The sequence below is a fragment of the Salarias fasciatus genome, chromosome 16, assembly GCF_902148845.1.
Source record: "Salarias fasciatus chromosome 16, fSalaFa1.1, whole genome shotgun sequence".
In the NCBI taxonomy this organism is placed as follows: domain Eukaryota; kingdom Metazoa; phylum Chordata; class Actinopteri; order Blenniiformes; family Blenniidae; genus Salarias; species Salarias fasciatus.
The window spans coordinates 26,490,431-26,515,710 of NC_043760.1; the positions used below are offsets into that span (position 1 = coordinate 26,490,431).

At 43.4% G+C, this 25,280-nt stretch overlaps 1 protein-coding gene across 5 annotated transcripts in view; it reads left to right on the top strand.

The window, feature by feature from the left end:
* LOC115402939 (nectin-4-like) overlaps positions 1-19,895 on the top strand; it is a 38,234-nt gene extending 18,339 nt beyond the window's left edge. For 2 of the 5 annotated variants that reach the window (XM_030111627.1, XM_030111626.1), the window contains exons 5-9: positions 872-1,026; positions 2,152-2,248; positions 2,400-2,479; positions 6,478-6,520; positions 6,810-7,255. In XM_030111627.1, coding sequence (XP_029967487.1) covers positions 872-1,026; positions 2,152-2,248; positions 2,400-2,479; positions 6,478-6,520; positions 6,810-6,903 — 469 coding nt within the window. In that variant the 3' untranslated portion in view covers positions 6,904-7,255. Of the gene's footprint in view, positions 1-871; positions 1,027-2,151; positions 2,249-2,399; positions 2,480-6,477; positions 6,521-6,809; positions 7,256-15,455 lie in introns of those variants that run through there. The other 3 variants (XM_030111629.1, XM_030111628.1, XM_030111630.1) reach the window with 3 other exon arrangements.
* Positions 19,896-25,280: the final 5,385 nt, after the last annotated feature.

Consider the following 25,280-nt stretch of genomic DNA (forward strand, 5'->3'; position numbering starts at 1 on the left):
ATTAATCCAGGTGTGTCTGGCCTCAGTAAATGGTTACATCACAGCAAAAAAAAAAAAAAAATCATTTCACGACAGTCAGATGTATATTCACGTTACATGAAAAGTAACATAACTCACCGTAGCAACACACTGGAGAACTAATATAATTTCCATCATATAACAGGGGGACATAAATCCAACAAAGGGTACCTCAAAAATAAAACTATAAATGAGAGCATTAAACTCAACAATCCATGACGTTCCCTCCCCCACTCCACCGGCTCCCCCCACCCTTCTGCTGCTGGGATGGCTGCAATGGCTAATCTGCTGAACTGAAGCAAACTGTCTCATGTTATTGCTGTATTTGTGTGCGGGTCTGTTTTTGTTTACCTTTTTCGAGATAAGGCAACGCAGATGGCTGTGTTGGTGCCTCTCCACCACAACATATTCCTAGTATGGGCAACTGTACTTGACCAATAAAAATGATTCTGATTCTGAGACCAGACAGAGGGATCCTCAGACCCCCAGACAAGAAGTTAGGCAGTAGGCCAACTGCCTTCATAAAAGCCAGAAACACGCACAGAAAATGCAACTCACTTGCTCATGGGACAAGCACGAGAAGTCACACGGAGTGTTAAGAACCACAGACAAGCCACCAAAGAAGATCCACCAAAATGTGGCTGTATCAAACTGAGTCAGAAGATTGCCACATTAGCTCAAGATCAAGATCTCAACTCCTCTCAGGAGCGATGGAGTTAATCTTTTTTCTATTTTGTTGGGATAAAAGCAAGATAATAATTTAGTATAAACTGTCCTGTGGTCCAGCTCTTTGTTGGTCTGATTCTTCTCTCAGACCCTCCATCTCATGCTGTGTCTTATGTCTCTCTTTCAGATCTGACAAGACTTTACCCGAGTCTGACTTCAGAGTTGATGGTGGGAAGCTGACGTTTCTGCGATGCGCTTCTGATCTGAAAGGCTTCTATCAGTGTGAGGTTTCAAACCCATATGGACAACAAAGCCAGCAGGTCTACTGGACTGTTGTTTCAGGTGAGACTCAGGCACAGGTTTACATAGACTGGTGTTGGTGATGTTTTGAAATAAACAATTGTTAAAATGTTATTTATCTGTGACGTTGTGCTTCTCGAGGCTTGATAGGATAGTGGCCCCAGAGGGAACGACTTCTGTTCAGGTTGGGAATTTATTTCCTATTTTTTCAGTGAATGACAAAGGAATGCTTTAAAGTTTAACTGAGAGCTGAAAGAAGTGGCGCCTGCTCACCCTCCACCCTGTGCACAACAGACAGTGATTGGGCCATTTAAGAACTTACAGCAAGTTCTATAATTTTCTCAGATGCTTGATGTGGTTGTTTCATGTCAGGTGAGGATCCAGCCTCACACCAAGACTGTTAACTGCTGATGAGAGAGGAATGTCTTGTCCAGAAATAGAGATGGTGGTTATGGAGGATGACTGGACCCGATGAGGAGTCTTGACAAAAATGGCTTCGGTTTTAGAGCTGTTGAACTGGAGGAAGTTTTGACTCATTCAGGCCTTTGTCTCCTCCAACCAGGCGCTCAGGGCAGACAGTGCTGCTGCTGCTGCTGCTGATGATGATGGTGATCATGATGATGATGATGGCAATAATGAAGAATTTGGCAGGAGAGCAGATGGGTTTGGGACAGTCCTGAGATAGAGATGTGTGTCATCAGCGTAGCATTGGAAAAAAAAATTCAATGCTGGCTGATGATATGGTCATCAGGTGGCATGTTGGACTGAGGACAGACCTTTGAGGGACACCGCAGGTGACGGGAAGTGTCTGTGTCTTAGCACCTCCAAAGCTGGCTTACTCGGTCTTTCCAGAGAGGTTTGACATGAACTCGTCCAAGACAGTAAGTGAAAGTCCCACATAGTGGAGATGGTTGAGCTGGAGGTATTGTGGTCAAGCTCATGGTCTTGGTATTCTCCCCTTTGATGCTTTGGCTGCTTCAGAAGTTGTCACGACAAAAATTTTGCTGTACTGTAGAGTTGAAAGGCATTTGGAGACAGTGCTAGAAGACAGAGCTAGAAATAAAAAAGCACAATGAATCACAAATGATAAACAACATATTTCCACCTTTAATAACAGATGCTTGCTTGAAGTCATTCTTAATTCTTTGTGTGTTTTTTTGCTTCCAGTATCCAACCCTCTTCCTTGGATCTTACTTGTTCTTGTGCTTATCCCGTACGTCATCATTGCAGTGCGGTTCTTCTATAAATCTGGATATATTGCAAGGTACTCAGCCCGACACCCCACAATATACATGGTTTGGATTCGTATACACAGGCCAGAGGTTATTTTGCCTACCTTGACATGTTTCGGCTGCCAAGCTGCAGCCTTCCTCAGAAGTGTCACGTGATGTTGTCTGGTCGGCTGATTTATACAGGTTTTGGCGCCAGCTTCCTACTGGGTGCAGTAGGACGACAGCTCCATCTGCAGTCCGACTTCTTCAGAACTGTGTCCCAGGTATGGGAAAGTTGATACGCCCCCTCTGCCCGGTTCACAATCTGGGGGGCGCGTTTCCGGATCTCGATGGCCTCCCTGATCCAGCGGTGGTACTTGTTGCTTTCCGTGCCGATGATCTGGGCATGATCCCAGTCCATGAGGTGGTTTTCCCTCTTGCAGTGTTCGGAAATGGCAGACTTCAGCTGTTCCTGCTCTGCCTGTCGTTTGGAGGAGCGTGTGCAAACTTTAGATGTTTCTTTTTCGCATTCAGTGCGATGTTCTTTTGTCCTGATGTTGAAGGCTCTGCCAGTCTCCCCGACGTAGGATTTGTTGCACGACAAACAAGGTATTTCGTAAATGATATTGCATTTGTGTTGTGGCTCTATTTTGTCCTTGGGATGTACTAGTAACTGCCGTAGTTTTATGTGTGGTTTTACTGGGGTGCTGATGTTGTGCTTATTCATGGCCCGTTGTATTCTCTCTGTGATCCCTCTGATGTATGGAAGTGTCACCATGGCCCTGTTTTGTTTCTCAGTTTGTTTAGTTGTTGTTCTCTTTTTTGTGTCTTTGCTTTGTTTTGCTTGTTGGCGGCCTTTGTTTATGGCCCACATCGGATAGTTGCACTTTCGTAGTGCTTTTATGATGTGTTGTTCCTCCTCTTTTCTGTCTTCTTCCTGTGTGATTAGTTTTGTGCGTTCGAAAAGGGTTCTTACGACTGAAAGTTTGTGGTTAATGGGATGTTCTGACATCCAAAGGAGGTATTGGTCTGTGTGAGTGGGTTTCCGATATATGTGAATTTTAATGCTGCCATCTTCCAGGTGTTTTATGTCCAGGTCCAGGAAATGTATGGTGCTGTCTGTTTCCTCTTCGTGGGTGAACTTGATGTTTTTTGTGTCATCCAGTGTGTTGAGATGATCCGTGAGTTCTTGTGTATGTCCTTTCCTTGTTATTTCCAAAATGTCATCCACGTACCTCTTCCAGAGGGAAAGGCCGCAGTGTGGTGGGACTGTTTTGAGGGCCCGGGCTTCAAGGTCTTCTATGAAGAAGCCGCTCATTATGGCAGACAGCGGATCCCCCATTGCAAACCCCTCCTTCTGCCTGTAGATGGTACCCCGATACTGGAAGTAGGTGGAGGTGGAGACGAATTCCAGGAGCCTTGTGATGTCCTCGACAGTGAGTGGGGTCCTTCTTTTTAATGATTTGTCCTCCTTGAGGCGATTATGTACGATGTGTATTGTGACGTTTATGGGAGTTTTTGTGAATAAAGAAACCACATCATGTGAGATAAATATTTCATCTTTTTGGATTGTTATATCCTTCAGTTCCTGGGCCAATTGCTTGGCATTTTTACAGTGTTGGTCTGTGAGGCCAAGGAGTGGTTTTATGAGGTCAACCAGGGCTTTAGACAGATTGTATGTCACGAACCCGATGCTATCCACAATGGGTCTAAGCGGTGTTCCAGGTTTGTGTATCTTGGGGGTTCCATAAATTCTAGGGGTGATGCTTGCTGTGGGGATGAGATGATTGTATGTCTCCTTACTTATTTTTTCTTCATTGAGAAGGGGTTTGAGTACTGATTTCAGGGACTTCTTTTTGTCTTCAGTTGGGTCTTTCTTTAGAATCTCATATGTATTGGAATCTTGTAGCATAGTATCCATTTGCTTTTCATAATGCTCCGTGTTCATTATTACTGTGGCTCTCCCTTTGTCTGCTGGTAATATGGTGATGCTCTTGTCTTTGGCGAGTGCCTGTGCTGCTTTCACCTCCTCCTTAGTCATATTGGCTGGTGGTAGCTTTGCGGATTTTAAAATGCCTGCTATTTCGTTTCGTAGTTCTGACTTTTTCCCCTGGTCTTCTATTGATTTGCACGCTATTTCAGTAGCTAAAATGTAATCGTCGTACGGAATTTTAGCAGGTGTGATGGCATAGTTCAGACCCCGGGCTAAAACGCTTTGCTCTGTGGTGGTTAAAGAGCGACTGGAGATGTTATGCACCCACTTCCTCGATGCTACGTCGTGCGTGTTACGTTCCCTGTCTTGTTTATTTTGGATTAGTGTTTCTAATTTCCTAACTTGGCGATGTTTGGCTTCTGCGAACTGCCATTCGTGTGCGTGCTTCAGATGTGTTTCTATCAGCTTGTATGTGTCCTTGTCCATATTGTATGTCTGTCTGAAATGTGCCGTTTTTTGTCCTAGTGACAAGTTGATTTCTTTTACCTTGTTTGCCGTGCAGCGGATCCTTTCCTGTAGCAATGCACTTTGCGCTCTCCTCACGATTCTGTCCGCGTTCTGCGTTGGTATGGGGTTCTTTAAATCCAGGCTTGATGGTGTGATGCCTTCGTCTCGGCACCGCAGGTTGAATCTCAGGTGATTCCGGAAACGCGCTCTCTTCTGTTCCAGCTGTTCCATGCAGCGGAACTCTTTGACACAGGTTTGTCCATGATTCGTTCTTAGTAGTCCGATAAGGTTCATTAGGCCTTTTTTTGTATTCATGGTTTGGATTCGTATACACAGGCCAGAGGTTATTTTGCCTACCTTGACATGTTTCGGCTGCCAAGCTGCAGCCTTCCTCAGAAGACCTCAGAGGGGGCGTATCAACTTTCAACATACCTGGGACACAGTTTTGAAGAAGTCGGACTGCAGATGGCGCTGTCGTCCTACTGCACCCAGTAGGAAGTGTTGAGACTTGAGCAAAAACTTGAAGAAAAGAGTAATTAATTAATTAAAAATGCTCGAAACGTAGAAGTCTCTGCACAAGATCTTTAATTCAATAGAAAGTTGATCAGACAGGGAGATAACCTAAATGCTAGCAATAAAAGAAAAACAGGAGTCCTGGACCACGTCCGTGAGCTCTGACAGCATCAGAGTCTCCAGCAGAAAATGGCATCGAGCTCTCCTTTGCTTGGGAAGTTATACTGTTAGATTTGCATAATTAATAGTTACATTTTGATAACACTCTGACTGTCACAGGGTTGTTTTTCTCGCAAACCAACAGACAGCTATTGTTTCATAAAGGTCACACGTACTTTCGAGGAGATAATCAGGTTTTTTCTCATGTGGGGAGAGAACAGGGAGTAGATCTACTCCCTGCTCCTAACCTTGAAACCGGCCTGGGACCGTCAGAATGCACACAGAATGAGCTTTCAGTCACAGCCTGTTATACTGAAGGCCTCAAAATCATGAAACAATCACAGAATACGTATATATGAGGTAAACATATAGTGAACAGTTGTATCAGTACATATTCATTAGAATGTGATTAAAACTGTATATAAACAAGTGAATCTCAGCATAATGATTTGGAATGTGATTAATATGTTGGATTAATGAGTGATCACAGCATAGTGGTTAGAATGTAAATGCATTATACGACAGAAGCTGGCACCAAAACCTGTATAAATCAGCCGACCAGACAGCATCACGTGACACTTCTGAGGAAGGCTGCAGCTTGGCAGCCGAAACATGTCAAGGTAGGCAAAATAACCTCTGGCCTGTGTATACGAATCCAAACCATGAATACAAAAAAAGGCCTAATGAACCTTATCGGACTACCCCACAATATACTCAATGAAACATGCAAATGCACCCTGTTATCAGGCCCCCCAACAATTGCCTAAGAAAGTCAGCAACTGATTTAAAATGCTGCTGCAAGAGTTCTGACAAGAACCAGCAGGAGAGAACCATCCGCCCAACATGAGCTTCTCTTCACTGGCTTCCTGTTAAATCTAGAATAGAACGGCTGGCCTCTGTCCTGCCGAGCTAAACTCTGCCTGTCGGTGTTGTGCCGAGTTCAGCCGGGACGCTAGCCAGGAGAGCGGTTCTTCGACGCCGGAGCGGAGCCCAGCGGGACGGGGCAGGGTGGAGGCCGGCTGGTCGGGGGAGCGCTCGCTCTGCAGGCAGCATATCATGGAGATATTTGAACACTATTTGAGCAGATATCCAGAAGATAAAAACACACTGCTGTCGTCTCTCTCTCTCTCTCTCTCTCTCTCTCTCTCTCTCTCTCTCTCTCTCTCTCAGAAAGTTTCAAAGGATTCCGACTCATTTCAACTCAACAGAAATGGTAAAGTTTGCTGTGCTCTCCTGTATTTTCATGTCTTCATCTTTAAGTTCAACTTTCCCTGATAGAGTTATTGGAGATATGTTGCATTTTACATCCAGAGCTTTTGATAAAGTAGCATTGCAACACATTTTTCGATGTTTATTTTTCTTGGAGCTGTTGCATTGCTATTGTTTCAGTGCTCTTTCCCTTTGAGTATTTTGTCTTCAGATCTACAGACAATCTGTAGAAAAACCTTTCTGTTGGAGAGACATGTTATTTTGACCACTTGTGTTAATGTGTCTGTCCCCAGGTACCAGACAGTGGGGGAGGAAGGAACACTTCCACCGAATGATTGTAGTAGCAGTGGGAATGGCCACACACCCATGGTTGCAGTGAGTGGGTGATAAACCCCGCTGCAGCGTTGCCACAGGATCAGCTGGCTGTGGCCCTTCAATGCCTGAATGTTAAAGTTGATTGTCCAGTAGGCGAGGAGCTGACCTCAAGACACGCCTCAAAGACCACCTCCTCATTTACATACTGAGGCAGAAATGCAGACATGTAAAAGGGAGACACATGAATAATTACGGGCTGAAGAAAATACAGGGATAAAAAACAAGATTGGAAATAGTGAAGACACATAAATGTGACAGTGAATACAAAGTGTCAATAAATAAATAAATAAAATCTTCGGTGAAAATGAAATACAGGGGCGACAGTAGCTCAGTTGGTAGAGCAGGTCGTCTTATAACCGGAAGGTTGGCGGTTCGATCCCCGCTCCCGCAGGTGTAAAACTGTCGTTGTGTCCTTGGGCAAGACACTTCACCCACCTTGCCGAGTGTGAGAGTAAATGGTTGGTGGTGGTTGGAGGGGCTGATGGCGCAGACTGGCAGTCTTGCTTCTGTCAGTCTGCCCCAGGGCAGCTGTGGCTGCAGTAGTAGCTTACCACCACCCAGTGTGGAGTGAATGAAGAATGCAATTTGAAGTGTCTAATCAGCGAATTAATAAGAATTCATGAAGAAGAAATGAAAAAATATGCCATGGTGTCTGGACTGATGACATTGATATATTTTCATCTTTTTTTGTTTTTTTGTTTGTGTGTTGTTTTAAACAAAAGAAACAGATAAACTAAACTAAAACTAAAACTAAATTTTTTACATTTTATAGTTTTTTTTTTACATGAATAAATTAAACCACTTTTTATATATTTATATTTAAAATTATGGCAGTTTCAGTTCTCCATTAGTGGCCTTCATCCTTTTCAATGTATATATGTAGACTATTTAGTTAAAGAAAAATGTCAAAGTATATTTCTTGAGATGCTCAAGCACTCAATTCAGTAAACAGTATTAATTATTGTTTGAATAATGACAGACCCTAATGAAGCTACACATTATGCTTACACATCTGTCCAATGAGATCTCTTGAGCTTTACCACTGTGTGGACGACAGCAGCTCAGTTGGTAGAGCAGGTCGTCTTATAACCGGAAGGTTGGTGGTTCGATCCCCGCTCCCGCAGGTGTAAAACTGTCGTTGTGTCCTTGGGCAAGACACTTCACCCACCTTGCCGAGTATGAAATTTGTGAGAGTGAATGGTTGGTGGTGGTCGGAGGGGCCGATGACAGCCTTGCTTCTGTCAGTCTGCCCCAGGGCAGCTGTAGCTACAGTAGTGGCTTACCACCACCCAGTATGGAGTGAATGAATAATGCAATGTAAAGTGTCTTTGAGTGTCCTGAAAAGCGCTATATAAAACCAATGCATTATTATTACCAATCTTCTGAAGGTAGAAAACTTGTTCCTCATGTAATTTTATCAGTTTCGGTGTTTGTCATAAAGAAGAAATTCAGACATTGAAGTTTTTTTTTTTTTTTTTTTGCGGTAAATGCAGTTGGTGATACAAACACCACACGGTATGATGACGATCAGGCACAGCGACAGGATGGGAGGAATTTAAATGAAGTCGCTGTAGAGCAGCACATCAGACCAGGCCTTTCTGAACACACTTGTTAAATCAATTCATTTAATATTAAGAACTGACTAAACCAGTCCGGAGTGCTGCTGAATATTTGAAATCACAACATTTTACCATGTACTCGGTCCCAACGTTGTATAAAAATACTGCATGTGCCACAGTATGGCTCGAGGTCTAGGGTTTTAAAGAGAACAGTAAAATGCCTAAAAAGCACTCAGGCTCAGCTAAATTCCAAAGCCGTTCACTTGAACCTTTGCGACAGAAATGTAGTTTCTCCTGCTGTGGTTGATTTGGGTGTGATCTATATGTGTTCCATATACATATTGTATATGTGTGTGATATATTTCAAACAGAGAAGCAGCGTTTTTTCTCTTTTTGTAGTAATGCTTTTATTTACTGACGTTACTGTTGCTCATGCTGACTAGATGTGTTTGCATTGTTGTCATTTAATAATTAACTTATTGTGATTGCACTTGTTCAATTGTAATTTTCTGTCTCTTGAATTTACTGGAATACTGGAACTTGTCCAGTGGAATGTCAGTTATCAGTTATGGCCAAAATCACATAACAACGGAAGAGAAAAAGCAACTGAACTTAAATAAAGACTTGAAGGTGCATTAAGGAGTTTGCACATTTTATGCGAAACACCGGCCCCTGCAGGCCTTGGGCGTAACTGCAGCTTAATGAAACGCTCGTGTCTGTGGTTTGCAAGCACGGAAGAGGGGAACTCCTTCATCGCTCTTTTAGTAGCGCTCGAGTAAAATTTAAGTTTCTTTTGCCTGGTGGGGTCTGGAGTTGTGGCAGTGCTAGAAGCCGGTCTTTTCTTACTTTCTGGAAGATCCATCGTCAATGCTGCTCGGTTGCTGCTCATTAAAGCTCATGTCCGGATTTTCCGTTCGTTTCCAATGTATGTATCATTTTTTAACAGAGCTTAAATGTGTCAGTCTGGTTCGATACTATATAATATTAGCATAAAGCAATATAAAAATTTATTTATGAGCTCCGCCTTCGTCTCATAGACCCCCATGTTATCCGAAAAAGCGCCGGTCAGCGTCAGCCAATAGACTTCGAGCTTCCGCCTTGTCGTGCTGTCAATCAAGGTGTGCGCGCAGCCTGAGAGCACGGCCGCTCGCCCAGGCAGAGGAGAGTTAGCTCCGCAGCAGCCGCCCCGCTCACCTCAGATATATCTATGGTCTGCTGAACATCCACCGTAAACAGCTAAACATGTCGGATGCTGTAGGACTCGGAGGCTCTCATTTTCACCTGACAGATAATGCGCGTGAACAATTAAAGGGACGTGGCTTGGTCGCTCATGAAAGCAGAGGGAGGGGGAACCTCGAGACGTTGGATTCAAAAAACCTCTCTTTCAAAACCCCCGGACACAAGCTTTAAGCATCTGGTGGAGTAATGGCAGACAAAACAAAACTTAAGGATATCAGGCCAGCAGGAGCGTGCATTAAGTCACATCATCTCAAATTCTCAGCAAAAAAATTCTGGTGCCGGACAGGCACTGCAACTTTCAAGTGACAATTTAACGCTGTTACAATGAATATATCAGGGCACATTTTACACACCATTGAACATTTGTAACATATTTCTGGTGGAAAATAGGTATTTTTAAAGTTGAAAAACTCCTTAATGCACCTTTAAAGCTATAGTGCGTAACTTTTAAATGTCTATGAATGTCCGTTTTAGCCAAGCCACTACTAGTGGAGATGACAAAATGCAGATTACGTTGATCGGCTCCTCTAACATATCGCGGGATTCTTCAACATATATATAATTCTTGCTTTGCGTGTCGACCGGCGACATTCCCGCGCTGGCGCGCAGGAAATTACGCATTTTACGTAACAACAAACAAGGGAGGGGGAGGACGCACGGAGGGTCTCATAGCAACAGGCAGAGCTCAGGTAGAATGAGGAAGTGGCATGGCAGATAATCCAAAGAAACGCCCGAGAAAGAGTCCTGAAGTGGATCCAACCACCAAAAAAGCCTGGACGGTCAGCAGAAGGATTGCTGGCAAAGAAGGAAGTGACCGACGGAGAAGGCAAACGAGGATTTGCATTGGTGTGGCTTTTCATGGGTGGAGAGCGTTGAAAGCAGAAATTGGGCTGAGGGCAGACACAGATGTTGCCTTGCTGCTGTTGGATAAGTAAGTGACTTGGTTTATAATTATATAAGTACTTTATTATTTTTTGTAAATGATACTATGTAGAGGTGTCCCCAACTAAGAATTTACATAGTCGAATCTGATTCGTCCGATCCTGTCGATCGTCGAGTTGAATCATGTATACACGCAGCGTTGGAGCAGCGCGGAGTGGTGCTCCCACGGCACACGGAGCGTCGGGGCACCCCTGTGTACGGCCACGGCGACCTCTCCGTACACTGCACGCTGGGCGGGCGCCTCGTTCGCCTATGCCTAGAGCCAGCACTGATTAAACTGATTAGGCACTGATTAGGTAAAACACCTTTTACTTTTTTCCTACACAGCTGAAAAAAAGACTGGAACAAAGTGTCGGTAACTCTAAACATCAAACAAATGAAGTAGTTCAAATGACCAGAACCAAACCCACTTCTAACAAACGGGCTAAAGCATGTTATTTATTTATATCTATAAGCTCTGCAGATAAGCTCAAATTTTTCGGCTAAATAATTTCTCACATTATCTGCTCAAATAGGCTTAATTGTGCTGTGTCGGGTCTGTTTCGCAGCTCAACATCCATGCAAAAACAAACACTAAATTAAATAGAATAAGACGTTTAGATAAATAAAAAATATATATACATAATAACCTAAAATATTACAATTAAATGAAATTAAAGTCAGCATTAAAGCGATACTTCAACATTTTGGCAAATTGGCCCATTTAGCGCAATTCCTTAGTCATTTCGAACAGCATACTTACTTTTTTGTGAGGGCGAGCTGTTGTTTATTCAGAGGTGAGTCGGGGAAGGTTTTCGGGACGGACACAATGGAAGTGGATGGTATATTTGTTCCCCCTCATCAAACTCATCAAATACACAATCCAACAACCCCAAAACACTTTGGTGGGCAAATTATAATCCGCACATTCACTACACTGTGGAACACCAACAAATAATATTTTAGCGTTACAACCCTGAAGCAAATACTGGGAACTACTTTTTCTTTTGAAATCACTACGTCCAGACGCCATGTTTAGTAAGTAGTTCCGTCTTAGCAATCTTCGCATAAACAACTCAATCTCGTAATTTTGCATTAATATTTCACAGCGTACTGAATGTGCGGATTATAACGTGTCCACCAAAGTGTTTTGGGGTTGTTGGATTGTTTATTTGATGAGTTTTGACGAGGAGGAACAAAAATACCGTTCACTTACATTGTGTCCGTCCCGAAAACCTTCCCCAACTCACCTCTGAAAAAACAGCTCGCCCTCACAAAAAAAGTGAGTTAGCTGTTCGTGTTGCACGTGCACAAGGATGACACCGGATGTCCACGTGCCAATGGAATTTATTTTTATACAGGGGTTCTGCAAACGCAATACAAACAATAAATGTTTGGAACATATATGCTGCTCTCTGCCCCGAGTCCGCTCCTGTTCTGGCTTCTTTGTGGGTTTTTTCAGTTTTCTAACACAAATAATGCAAAACTAAACAATAATACTACAAAGCATAACATGAAAACACATAACACACAACACTGTGAAGAATGAGTAGACTTCCTCAAAACATATCTATGGCACTTGTGCACTTAACTCACCTGCAAACGCAATACAAACAATAAATGTTTGGAACATATATGCTGCTCTCTGCCCCGAGTCCGCTCCTGTTCTGGCTTCTTTGTGGGTTTGAGCAACAGCACCACTTTCCTCTAAGAATACTCATGCTGCCTCCTACTGGCAGATTTGAGTATTGCCCGAGATCCACAGCAAGCAGGTGAGCAGTGACACAAGGCTTACAATGAAATCAATTGCAATAAAATAAAAGTGGGGGGGCAAGACAATCAACAAAACTACAAATCTGGACATCAAAATAACAAACTGAATGTCCAGGGTGCCACACCCCTCCCTACTTACAAAAAGAAAAAAAATGCTGATACATTTTTTTTTAAATACTCCATAAGCATATTTTGTTGCAGCACTGGTGTCTCTTCTTGAAAATCACTATGGTTCCACACACACTGATGGTCCTTGCCCATACAAAAAAACATTCTTGACAGTACATTTAATGTTAATAACATTTGCTCAAAGTACTGCACAATTGATAGACCATGACACATTTTGTGTAGGAAAACCCAACATTTGTTTTCAATGTCTGTAAATAACATTCCCCTGCTGGGATATCTTAACTCCTGTAAACAGACCCCGTCTTCGGCCAACATTTTACTCTGGTCTGCTACCACATTATCCTCCTCTTTACAGTTTCAAACGCCACAATGTTCATTACATTCATAAATACTACAACATGCACTTCAGGAGTATTATTACATTTTTTCCACATTCTTTTTCTAGTTTCCAATCTCAGTCTCTGGTCTGTTAACAGTTGCTGCTTGAGTTATGAGAATGTGGGTATGTCTGAGAGCGTCCATGGTCTCCACAGACTCTGGAAACAGTGTACTGGTTCGCTCACCTCAACGCTGTCTATACCCACTTGTCTTAGGGTAGGCCGTCCCAGCTCATCATCGTTTGCTCTCTTGGTTGCTCCTGGAGGTCATGATGATCTTGAGATGCTTGCAGCTCCAGCTCCTCCTCTCCTCTCACATCCTGCAGCTCTGGTTCACAGTCTCTTGCCTGCTGTTCTCCCACCACTTGTTCAGAGGCTTCAGTTGCAACAGCTGGGGCATCCACTTCACTTCCCTGGTTATGACGGTGTGAAAACGTCCACATGATTTCACCTTCATCCTCACTTTCACTGTTTGTGTCCTGAGACTGTGACTGTTGCTGGGTTCTGCGTTTGTCTTGTTTCAATCCTCTTCCTCTTTTGTTCTGCTGTTTTCTCTCTGTTTCTGTCACAGGTAAGCTGTCACATGGGAGCAGCAGGTTTCTGTGGACTGTGCGGCTTCTTCCACCTCTCTCTGGTTTGATGTCATACACAGGGATTTCTGGGCTCTTTTGACTCACTACCACATACACTGCATCCTCCCAGTGTGAACGAAGCTTTCCAGGCCCTCCTCTCTCAGTGAGATTGCGGAGCAGAACCCTGTTGCCAGGAAGAAGTTCAGTTCCGTAGACCTTTTGGTCATAGTGTCTTTTACCTCGAGATGCTTCTTTTTGAGCTGCTGCTGATGCAATCTCATAGGCCTCTTTCATCCTGGACTGCCACTTCATCACATAGTCCTCATAGCTCATTTGCTGTTCCTGTGATGTCAAGTTGAACAGAATGTCCACAGGGAGTCTGGGTGTGCGGCCAAACAACAGATAGTAAGGAGAGAACCCAGTAGCCTCGCTTCGAGTGCAGTTGTAGGCGTGGACTACTTTGTTCAGTGAGTTCTTCCAATCTGCTTTCTCAGCATCAGTCAGCGTTCTCAGCATTGACAAAAGGGTTCTGTTGAAGCGTTCCACTTGTCCGTTACCTTGCGGATGGTATGGAGTTGTGTGAGAGCCACGCATACCACAGACCTTTTGCAGTTGGGAGAACAGCTGATTCTCAAATTCTCTTCCCATGTCATGATGGATCCTGACAGGAAAACCAAAGTTGAGAGCAAAATGGTTGAACACCTTATCCACCACTGTTTTTGCTGATTTGTTTGTAGTTGCATAAGCCTGTGCAAAGCGTGTAAAGTGATCCATTACCACTAAGATGTACTCGTACCCATGTTTGCAGGTCTCAAGATGTAAAAAGTCAATAGACACCAGTTCAAAAGGGTAAGTAGTGGTAATGGAAGTCAGTGGCGCTCTGGTGGTCTTGCTTGGCCGCTTTCTCTTTAGGCATTCACAGGCGTGCATCACAAAGTGTTCAACATCATTTTGCATTCTCGGCCAGTAGAACCGGTCTCTGATCAGCCCTAGAGTTCTCTCTACTCCCAAATGTCCCATTTCCTTGTGGAGCTCTGTGAACACAATGTCATGGTATTCTTTAGGGAGCAGGAGCTGATCCCTTCCATTGGTGCTCCTGTATAAAACTCCATCCTTATCCACATGCAATCTGCTCCATTGTCGCAGCAGGATTCTGACCTCAGGTGGTTCCGTTTTCAAAGCACGACCTTTTGGCAGAAGGCCATTTTGTTTGATTTGCAGAACACGACCAATTACTGCATCTTTTTCCTGGCTCACCCTGATTTCTTCTGGTGAGAGAGATTTTCCTGCAGACATTGTTGTGGGATCTTGAACAAGACTGATGGCACTCTGATTGACAACAGTGAGCTCACAAGCTGAGCTCTCTCTCTGCAACACTGTACTCTCTACAGCAGCCCTGATTACATCCTGCTTTACTTCTGCTGTGCACTGTGCCATGTACCTGTTGATGTCGAGGGGTAGTCGGGAGAGGCCATCAGCATCTGCATTCTTTTTGCCTGGTCGGTATCTGATTGTGAAATTGAAGTCCGCCAATTCACCCACCCACCTATGGCCTGTTGCATTCAGTCTGGCTGTTGTGAGGACATAAGTTAGGGGGTTATTGTCCGTGTACACAAAGAAATGTGGCGCGTAATAAAGGTAATCTCTGAAGCGCTCACAAATTGACCACTTCAAGGCCAAAAATTCCAGCTTCCCAGAGTGCATATGATAATTTTTTTCAGAGGGTGTTAATGTTCTTGAACCATATGCAATCACTTTCATCTTGCCTTCTTTTGGCTGATATAACACAGCCCCCAGGCCCTCTTGAGAGGCATCACAGTGGAGGATGAATGGCTCAGAAAAATCAGGATAGCCCAAAATAGGTGGTTCAGTCAGGCAGTCGATCAAGTTGTTTAGAGCATCCTGGTGGCTCTGAGTCCAACTGATGGGTGAGCTGGGTGGTGGACGGCCCTTATGCTTTGCACTAACCCTTTTTCCTTTTGGTTTTGATGCAGGTGGTGTGGTTCTGTCTGGAGGCAGGGTGAGTAGCTGGTACAATGGCTTTGCCACTTTAGAGAAATCTGGGATATAAACCCTGTAGTAGGAGAGGAAGCCGAGGACTCTGCTCAGTTCTCCCACTGTGGATGGTGGTTTATCCTTGAGGGCTTGGACAGGTGCTACCTCAGCTGGATCCATGGTGTATAACCCTCCTCTGACACCATCCGGCCAAGAAAACGCACTCTCCGCTTGAAGATGTCACACTTCTTTGGGCTGAGTTTGACACCATGTTTCTGGTATCTCTGCAATACAGCACGGATATGGTCCAGGTGGCTGCTGAAAGAAGGTGAGTGGACGAGGTTGTCATCTAGGTATGGCTGGCAGACAACGTCACGAAGGCCTCTCAGACAGTCCTCCATACTCCTTTGAAACTCTGCTGGTGCTGAGCTGAGGCCAAATGGAATGCGGTTCCACTGGTACAAACCCCAAGGTGTTATGAAGGCTGTGAGGGGACGACTTTCAGAGTCCAGGAACCCCTGATGATATGCTTTTCCCTGATCAAGGACCGAAAACCAGGAGCTGCCATGCAGGGAGTCAAGCATATCCTGGATCCTCGGAATTGGATGTCTGTCTGGTACTGATTTACGGTTTAGTTCTCTGTAATCACAGCATAGCCTCAATTCTCCTGTCTTTTTTCGGACACAGACAATTGGGGAGGAGTATGGTGACCTTGATTCTGAAATCCATCCCCGGTTCAGTAGATCTTGGAGGTACTCTTTCACCTCTTGGTGCAGGGGTTTTGGCACTGATATGTAGGTTTTTCGAACAGGAGTAGTGTCATGCAGTGTGATGTGCATGCTTAGGCTGGGGATGCATCCCACGTCCTTATCATCATAAGCAAAAGCATGGCACTCCTCCCTTAAGAGCTGTTTCACAATCTGCTGCTCGTCATCAGTGAGGTGGTCTAACTTGACAGGTGGATCCCACTGGGAGGGCTTGTTGTTGTGCTGTGGGTGAGTGGTTACCTCATTTAACTGTAGAGGATGTTGCACCATGTTCTGTTCAGGTGTCTCTGGTATCTTGTCAGGAGGCTCCATTGTGAGAGGATACACCGTTTTCGTTTCTTCCAGGTGGCCCAGGAATGTGCGAGGGAATATGGTGACATCCGTCTTGGTGGTGTTTGCAATTGCCACTGGGATGCATGCAAACCTTGCTTCGCTGATAGTGACGAGCCCCTCCTGGATCACCAGACCTTCAGGCAGCTGTGAAGAGACACTTGGAACAAACAACAGGCTCTCCCCCGCAAACTGGGCTCCAACCTGTGCGTGAACATAAGAAGTGGTTATCTGTTCAGCAGCTAGACGAATTCCCCTCTTGCCTGTCTGCACTGTTCCAACACTTTCGTATGGATCTGGTGTCTGGAGTAACTTTAGCATGGATTTCGCTGTGCCTGCAGTCACTGAGAAGATTTCACTGATTTTTTGAATGTTCTGTAATCTTGGTTGTCTCTTATCCCACTTCCCCACTACTTCCTCAATCACATTGAATCCAATAATAGGCTGTTCTGCAACATTGGGGTCACTGGATAGTAGCAAGGGGACTAAAAGTGTTCTTTTGGGGCAATTGTCACAGTCCAAATAAAACTCAGTCTCTATCCATCCATCATATGGAATTTCACTTCCATTTGCAGCCAATGCTACCAGTGGTTCTGTCCCCAAAAGCTCAGAAAGAGGCTTGACAGTGCTCTGTGGGAGGTGCTGTTTGCGCCACTCATTGTTGATCAGACTTGCCTGAGCTCCAGTGTCCCATAGAACCTCAACTGGTACGTTGTCCAAGTGGCACTGGACCGTGCATCTTCTCCCAATGAGGCTGATGAGCTTGGTTTGGCGTTGTGAGGGCATGTAGCCACTAGATGGCGCATTGCCGCTTTCACTGTTGTTTGGCTGTGGGGTGTCTGGAGGAAAATCTGTGTTTTCACCTGATAGTCCTTGTGAAGAGGAGAAGGTGTTTGGCAGGAACACAGAACTGACTTGGGACCTGGAGGGCTGGTGGGCTACTGGGGGTCCCGGGTCAGCAGCCCTCTCCCGTTTCCCTGAGTGAACCTGGTCTGCCTGCAGCCACGAGAGAGATGACCTTCCTGTCCACAACGATAGCAGTGTCTACATGTGTCGCCAACCTGAGCCTCTCGGCACGCTTGACATCCTCTGGCCCATCTTGCTGCTGGTGGTACTGGAGTGGTGGTCTTGGGTTTTGGCTTTGTTGCTTCTAATGTGTCGCTGACCATTTTCCTCACTTCCAGAACTTCCGCCTTGAGACCCTCGATTAGTTTTGCCACCTCTGAATCTGAGTTTTTACTTTGCCCTTGTTTTTTCTTTGTGAGGGCTCCTGCACCTCCTGCCACTTGAGTCTCTTCAGTGGTGTCAGCAACAGTGTTCAGCGGAGGCTGTCTATTGTTGTGCTGAAGCTCAGTTTGTATTTCATTTACTCGTGGTGGCTTGACTGTTGTGTTCCTCCGAAGCTTGTTTTGGCGCTCTAGCTCAAGACTGGCAGCCTCATTTATCTTCTCAATGAGAACCTCATCAGTTACTTTGGGGTTGCTGAGGTGAGGTTTTAATTGAAACTTCACTGCCTCACTAAGCAAACCAGTCTCGAGTGATCGCAGGAACTTACGTTGGATTAAGTCCGAGCTGAACTGCTCCTCTGTGGCCTCATCACCTGACTTCCAGAGCAGTTTCTCCCTGAGCTCTATTGCTCTGAAAAGGAAGTCTTGAGCAGATTCTTTTGCATCTTGGGATATGTTCATGAGCCTATGAAGCAGGTCAGATGAAGAATCCACTTTATAATGTCCTCTCAGTATGGTTCTTAATGTGGGAAGTGTGAGGTCTCGCTTCACTTCCAGCAGATCACGAAGATGAAGGCCAGGGCTTACTGCTTTAATCACAGCTTCAATGATTTCTGACTCTGAGTAGCCTTTCTTAAGGCCGGACTCGATCTGGTTGGTCAGACTGGTAAAAGATAATTTTTCCTTCTGTCCAGCCTCCCCGATTTGACCCCATATCCTGAAATCTTTCCTCAATGTCACCTCTGGTGTGAAGGATGAAGGCTGACTGACTTCTCTTTCTTTTGCAATTCTGCTCCCCAAAGCTTCAATCTTCTCCTCCAGAACACGACGTGCTTCTGCCTGAGCCTGCTGAAGCTGTGCATACTCTTGCTGCAATTTTGTTATTTCACTCGATTCTGGTTGTTGTATGTCTTCTTTGTCTGTAATCTGTGTTTGTAATGACTTTATAAGTGACTGGAGATCACTGATGCACTGCTGGAACACAAGAGATTCCTCCTCCTCCTCAATTTCATCTAAAGTTTTCTCCACGAGCCGAATCAGGAACCGATGGGACTGTCCGTTGAATCCCTTACCTGATGGCTCACTGCACTTCAGATGCTGACACACCTTGATGAGTTCTGATTTCTCCAGGTTCCACAACACGGCACTGATCTCATCTTTGAGTTCCTCCATCTTGGTCTTGCGTTCTTTCCTTGTTGTCTAGGTTCGTCTCTGAAGAAGGGACTGTATCTTCGTTCTCCACACAATCCCTCCTGGCTGGCTCGCCAGAATGTTGCACGTGCACAAGGATGACACCGGATGTCCACGTGCCAATGGAATTTATTTTTATACAGGGGTTCTGCAAACGCAATACAAACAATAAATGTTTGGAACATATATGCTGCTCTCTGCCCCGAGTCCGCTCCTGTTCTGGCTTCTTTGTGGGTTTTTTCAGTTTTCTAACACAAATAATGCAAAACTAAACAATAATACTACAAAGCATAACATGAAAACACATAACACACAACACTGTGAAGAATGAGTAGACTTCCTCAAAACATATCTATGGCACTTGTGCACTTAACTCACCTGCAAACGCAATACAAACAATAAATGTTTGGAACATATATGCTGCTCTCTGCCCCGAGTCCGCTCCTGTTCTGGCTTCTTTGTGGGTTTGAGCAACAGCACCACTTTCCTCTAAGAATACTCATGCTGCCTCCTACTGGCAGATTTGAGTATTGCCCGAGATCCACAGCAAGCAGGTGAGCAGTGACACAAGGCTTACAATGAAATCAATTGCAATAAAATAAAAGTGGGGGGGCAAGACAATCAACAAAACTACAAATCTGGACATCAAAATAACAAACTGAATGTCCAGGGTGCCACATTCGAAATGACTAAGGAACTGCGCTAAATGGGCCAATTTGCCAAAATGTTGAAGTATCGCTTTAAATTGAGAAGTGATTGGCAGAAACATCTTTCATACACCCAATTATCTGGCTACTTACCTGTTTAAGGTGGAAAGCTATATATATAGTTGTTGTGGAATGATAAAGGAGCTGCTGACACAACTTGCATTTGGCTTTTTTTTGGTCATCTTTGACTTGTTCTGAAGTTTTTTTGCCGACATTGTAAGACTTTTATAGTTAAGCCAAATCACCACCGAGATGCTGCTCTGTGATGGAGCTCTTCGCACACCATGGTGGTTCATTCACAAACACTAAATAGATAGAATATTGAATAAAAGTACAAGTTAAGTAAATTTTTCCACAGTATATTTGATAGGCTAACATCAAATAGGCTTTATATTAGGGCTGAACGATATGGGCAAAATTTCATATCTCGATATCCATGCCAGATATCTCGATATCGATACGATATATTACAATGGATTCAGTGAAAGTTAAGCATTTTTCAGAAAAATAAAAACATACAGGGCATGAAATTCGTCAAAATTTTAACAGGCCCTCCACATTTTTTCAGCATGTCCTCAGAAAATTTTAACAGGTCCTCACAAGTTTTAACAGGTCCTTAATTTTCAATTTTGTAAAATGCTGATCAAAAACAGGATCCAACAATAATTTTTTAATTAAACTGTTGTATTTTGTTGTGCTTGTTTAGTTCTGTTTATATCTATTTGCTGCACTGTATCTGGGATGGTATATCTTCTTATGCTGTATGGCCCACCCCAAGTTGCAAATTTATAAAATGATTTTTATTTATTTTGGTGCAGGTATGCATGTTGCTAATTGCTGATTGAAGCATCCCAGCTTTGACAAGTTCCTTTGGTGGTGGTGGCACATTAAGCTTAGAATCCATACCAGCACAGATCACATTTCATATAATGTAGTTGCACCCAAGTGAAACAAAGTATTTTAGCTAAGATCCTGCTGATGGCTGTGAATGTTAGTGTAGGTTCTGATTCTATTCAGTTCTTAATCTGACCAGGTTTTGTCTCTGTATGTATCAGACCCTAGAGGACCTCTCTCACTGATGTTCATTAATGTTGTTCTGCAGCTGTGATTGCCTCATTCAGGGGTGGAGAACTGTAGTATCGCAGTAAATCAATAACTGTTTCGGCAGATTTGCATATTTACAGTTACTACTGTTTACACCCATTGCTGTCGTTGTGTTCTGAAGTATTTGTTGTTTGGAGTTCACAGCTGCGCCTGAATCCAGCAGTACCTCCTTCAATCCAGCAGAGGGCGCATTGTGGTTGTTAGATGCATAGTGCAGAGTGAAGCACAGAGAAGAAGAATGCAAAAATGGAATTGGAATTGGAGTTACGAGGCGTGTTGGTTTTGATTGATTCATTAAAAGAGAAGCAACGCAATTTCATGATTAAAAAAAGCCAACAGGCGGTAAGGACCTACTGATATGGCACCTAAACTGGCGGAGATGCCATCTCAATTGGTCCCCGCCACCATTTTATAGGGAATTTTGCGCCCTGATAATACAAAAGGATGTTAAAAAAAAATGCAGTTTTTTTTTTTAATGAGAACTCACTGCCACTACCACCAAATTCGTTTGTGCAGATTGTGCAACCGCCCTCTCTTCAGCTCTCATGTTGTTGTTTTGCTTACTCTCCTCTTCCTCCTGCCCCTCCCTCTGATGTTTCTCATTGGCTGCCATCAGCTGTCAACCAGTAAACGAGGTTTGTGGTTGGCTGGCCTGACCTGTGCACGGGCAAGCTTACATGCAGGGCAAGCAGGGGAACTCTTGATATCGTCGATTTTGAGAAACTAATGTCCTGAATGTTCATATCCCGATATCAATATGATAACGATATATCGTTCAGCCCTACTTTATATCATGTTTATTTGGAAAAAAAACAAGCAATTCCATGTAAAATCAGTCATTCAGCCCCCCCATACAGCTGTAATGGAATGGTCCTTGTTCAATAACCACATTTTTCGAAGCTTCGACTGTATGATCGAATTAGGCCCCTTCGAATGAATCGTTGAATTGTCGAATATCTGAGGACACCCCTAGTACTGTGAACGTCATGTTGCAATGTTAGCAGTCTGCTAACATAATGTCACATGGTAATAATCACACATTCGCAAATCCACTAACCTGTCAGTTACTAAATTGTCTCCTGTTTGTAATAAGCTTTCTGCTTGAACAGAAACTTTCTGTCAAAAAAACAAACAAACTAATAATTACCTCTTCGGAAGAGTTCATCTTGTTTTCACCAGCTGCCCGTATTCACACAGAATAAAAACCAACGGTGATTCGCGCTGTGGTAACGCGAATCACCGTGGCAGCGGTTTGGGGGAGAGGGGGAGGGGGGAGGGGGGGACACCGGGGACACCTGGGCATGCGTCATATGGAAGCGCCGGCTTTATTGTTGTAAGAACGCAGAATTCTGCTCGAGGGCAACCGAAGTTACGCACAATAGCTTAATGGATAAAGTAAATGAAAAGAGCAAATCTTACTGAGAATTAAAAAGCTTTCTATATCAAGCAGTTTTTAACTGTTAATTGTTTAATGTCACGACTCAGGTTTAACAAGAAGCACAAAAACACAGAACTTAGTTTTAACCATTTATTGAAATCAGTTCTTGAAGGCAGTGGTGGCCAAGGGATCATTCAAAGAGAAGTTTGGAACCAAAACCTAAATCCGAAAGCCAATGTACAGGGTGAACACCAGAAAAATACCTCATATACATATACAAATATCTATGTGTATACCATACACAAATACCTCGATACCTCAATGAACAATTTGTAAAAATCTAATGAAAAATGTTACCAGAACATACTCCATGAACACATTCCAAAGCTGTGCATCTTAACCAGCCCCTCATTAATTTATTTGAAATGTGTATTTTCCATTGTTGTCACAATTTCATTGTATTAATTCATGGCTTATTAAAAAGTGATTTTAAAATATATTACATTTTAAAAATATTGGTTGATTCATACTTCCTTATGTAACATTAAATTGATTTGATTTCAAGGATACATCACGTGTTCAAGTTCAAAGGTCACATTTGTGGTGGACACCAACATGGCTAAAGAGCGAGTGCATAGGGCAGCTAAATACTACATGGTCCAGGAGGCGCACACAGTAACTTTCATTTTGTACATTTATTTTACCTTGTATGTGTTCATAATGTTGAATAAGTCATCCTAGAATGGACAACTGATTGTTTCCTGTTGATTTGCTAATGTTGTTGCTAATGAGCAATTTAGACCCCAATGTTCTTAATAACTACAGACCAGTATCCAACTTACCATTTTTAAGTAAAGTTTTAGAAAGACTGGTTTTTAACCAAGTCAATGACTTTTTAATGATCAACAACATTTTAGAAAGACATCAGTCTGGTTTTAGAGTGAACCACAGTACTGAGACGCCCTTTCAAAGATTTTAAATGATATCAGGTTGGAATTTAAATAATAAAAAGCTCACAGTGTTGGTTTTGCTGGACCTAAGTGCCGCTTTCGACACAGTAGACCACCACATTTTAATAAACAGATTGAGTCACCTTGTGGGCCTCTCTGGTACTGTTCTTAACGGGTTTAGTTCTTATCTCACATATCGATGTTTTTATGTAAGTCTGGATCCTTGTTCCTCAGGAACCCATGAAATTAGGTGTGGGGTTCCCCAAGGTTCAATTTTAGGTCCCATACTTTTTAATCTCTACATGCTTCCACTTGGGGACGTCATCAGGAGGCACGGCAGTAGTTTCCACAGCTACGCTGACGACACTCAGCTGTACATCGCCGTGTCTCCTGATGACTCAGGGCCAATAGAAACTCTTTTTAATTGTATTTCAGACATCAAGTCATGGATGGCAGTGAATTTCCTACAGCTCAACCAGGACAAGACTGAAGTTTTAGTTATCGGTCCCGAAGGTCAGAGAGAGAAAATTTTACCAAAATTAATAGATTTTAAACCAGCACAACCAGTGAAGAACCTGGGCGTGATTTTTGACTCTGAGCTAAATTTTATTCCACACATTAAAAACATAACTAAGATTGGATTTTGTCATCTTAAGAATATAGCCAGAGTCGCCCGTTTCTCTATCAGGCCAGTACAGAGGTGCTAATGCATGCTTTTATCTCCTGTAGATGAGATTACTGTAATGCCTTGCTCTCTGGTCTTCCCAAAAAGAACATTTCCAAGCTACAACTACTACAAAACTCAGCCGCACGCGTGCTGACGAGGACCAGGGGGCGGTCCCACATTACACCAGTTTTACAGTCATTGCATTGGCTCCCTGTCTGCTTCACGATCGATTTTAAAGTTCTCTTATTAGTTTTTATATGTCTTACTGTAATGGCCTTGCACCTTCTTATTTAGCTGATCTGTTTTTACCCTATCGACAGCCCCACTGGTAGTGTTTTCCCATGATGCTTAGTGCCATGCCATGTCTCCTCTGCTGTGCGCAGAAAAATTGGGAGTGTTTGTTCTGTGTGTGTGTGTGTGTGTGTGTGTGTGCGTGTGTGCGTGTTTGTGTGTGTGTGTGTGTGTGTGTGTGTGTGTGTGTGTGTGTGTGTGCGTGTCTGTGTCTGTGTGTGTGTGTGTGTGTGTGTGTGTGCGTGTGTGTGTGTGTGTGCTTGTGTGTGTGTGTGTCTGTGTGTGTGTGTTGTATGGTGCGTTTTTTTTTATTATTTTGTTCTTATTACTGTTTTCACTGTTCAGCACTTTGTTGTTTTTATACATATGAAAAAGTGCTATACAAATAAAGTTTGATTGATTTATTGATAATGGAACCTGTCTAAATGCTGGACATTCTTTGCTGGACGTTTTGTGAGAGACTTTATGAACAAAAAAGTTGTTTTGCATAAATTTTTTATTTCTTTGTTCTTTGGTGTCTAAGGAGGTGTACAGACTGAATAAAATTGGAAAAAAGACATCTATATGATGCGTGGCCATTACTTTGCACGGTGTAGCTTCACCAACTTAGAACTGTATAATACTGCATTCCATCACAGAGGGCCACATGCAACACTGCCCTCTGGTGGCAGTAACAGTCTTTGATAAAACATCTGAGAGGTGAATTATCTAAACATAGAAACACTGGATGTTTTGAATCTCCAAAACCTCTGAGAGGAACCTGCAGGACTCATCCTTCGACTCCCATGTTAAACACGTCTTGAGGACTGCTTTATTCCACCTGAAATGTGCTGGAAGGAGTGAAGGAAAGAACTGACAAAAAAAGAGTAAAAAGAACTGCAGAGATGCAACAAACTAATTATTCAGTCAACTAAAATGATTGAAATTTTCGTGACAGGGTTGATTATAGTGAGTGGCAAAATTTTTTTCAAAAAGGTAAAGAGTTGAAACTTACTTGAATAATTCAAGTAAGCATCAACTGTATTGGTGTATTCAGTGTATAACTTACTACATTCAAGTTCAGTCTACCGAGTTACCAAGTTAGTTCTTCTGGACTCATGAAGGAGTCACTGCACAGATCATGGTGGTGGTCCTGTCATTCAGTTGTTTCATTTGGTAAATGGGACTTTATTCTGTCAGTTGTTGATCAGTTCGACAGTTGTTGCTGTCTTTG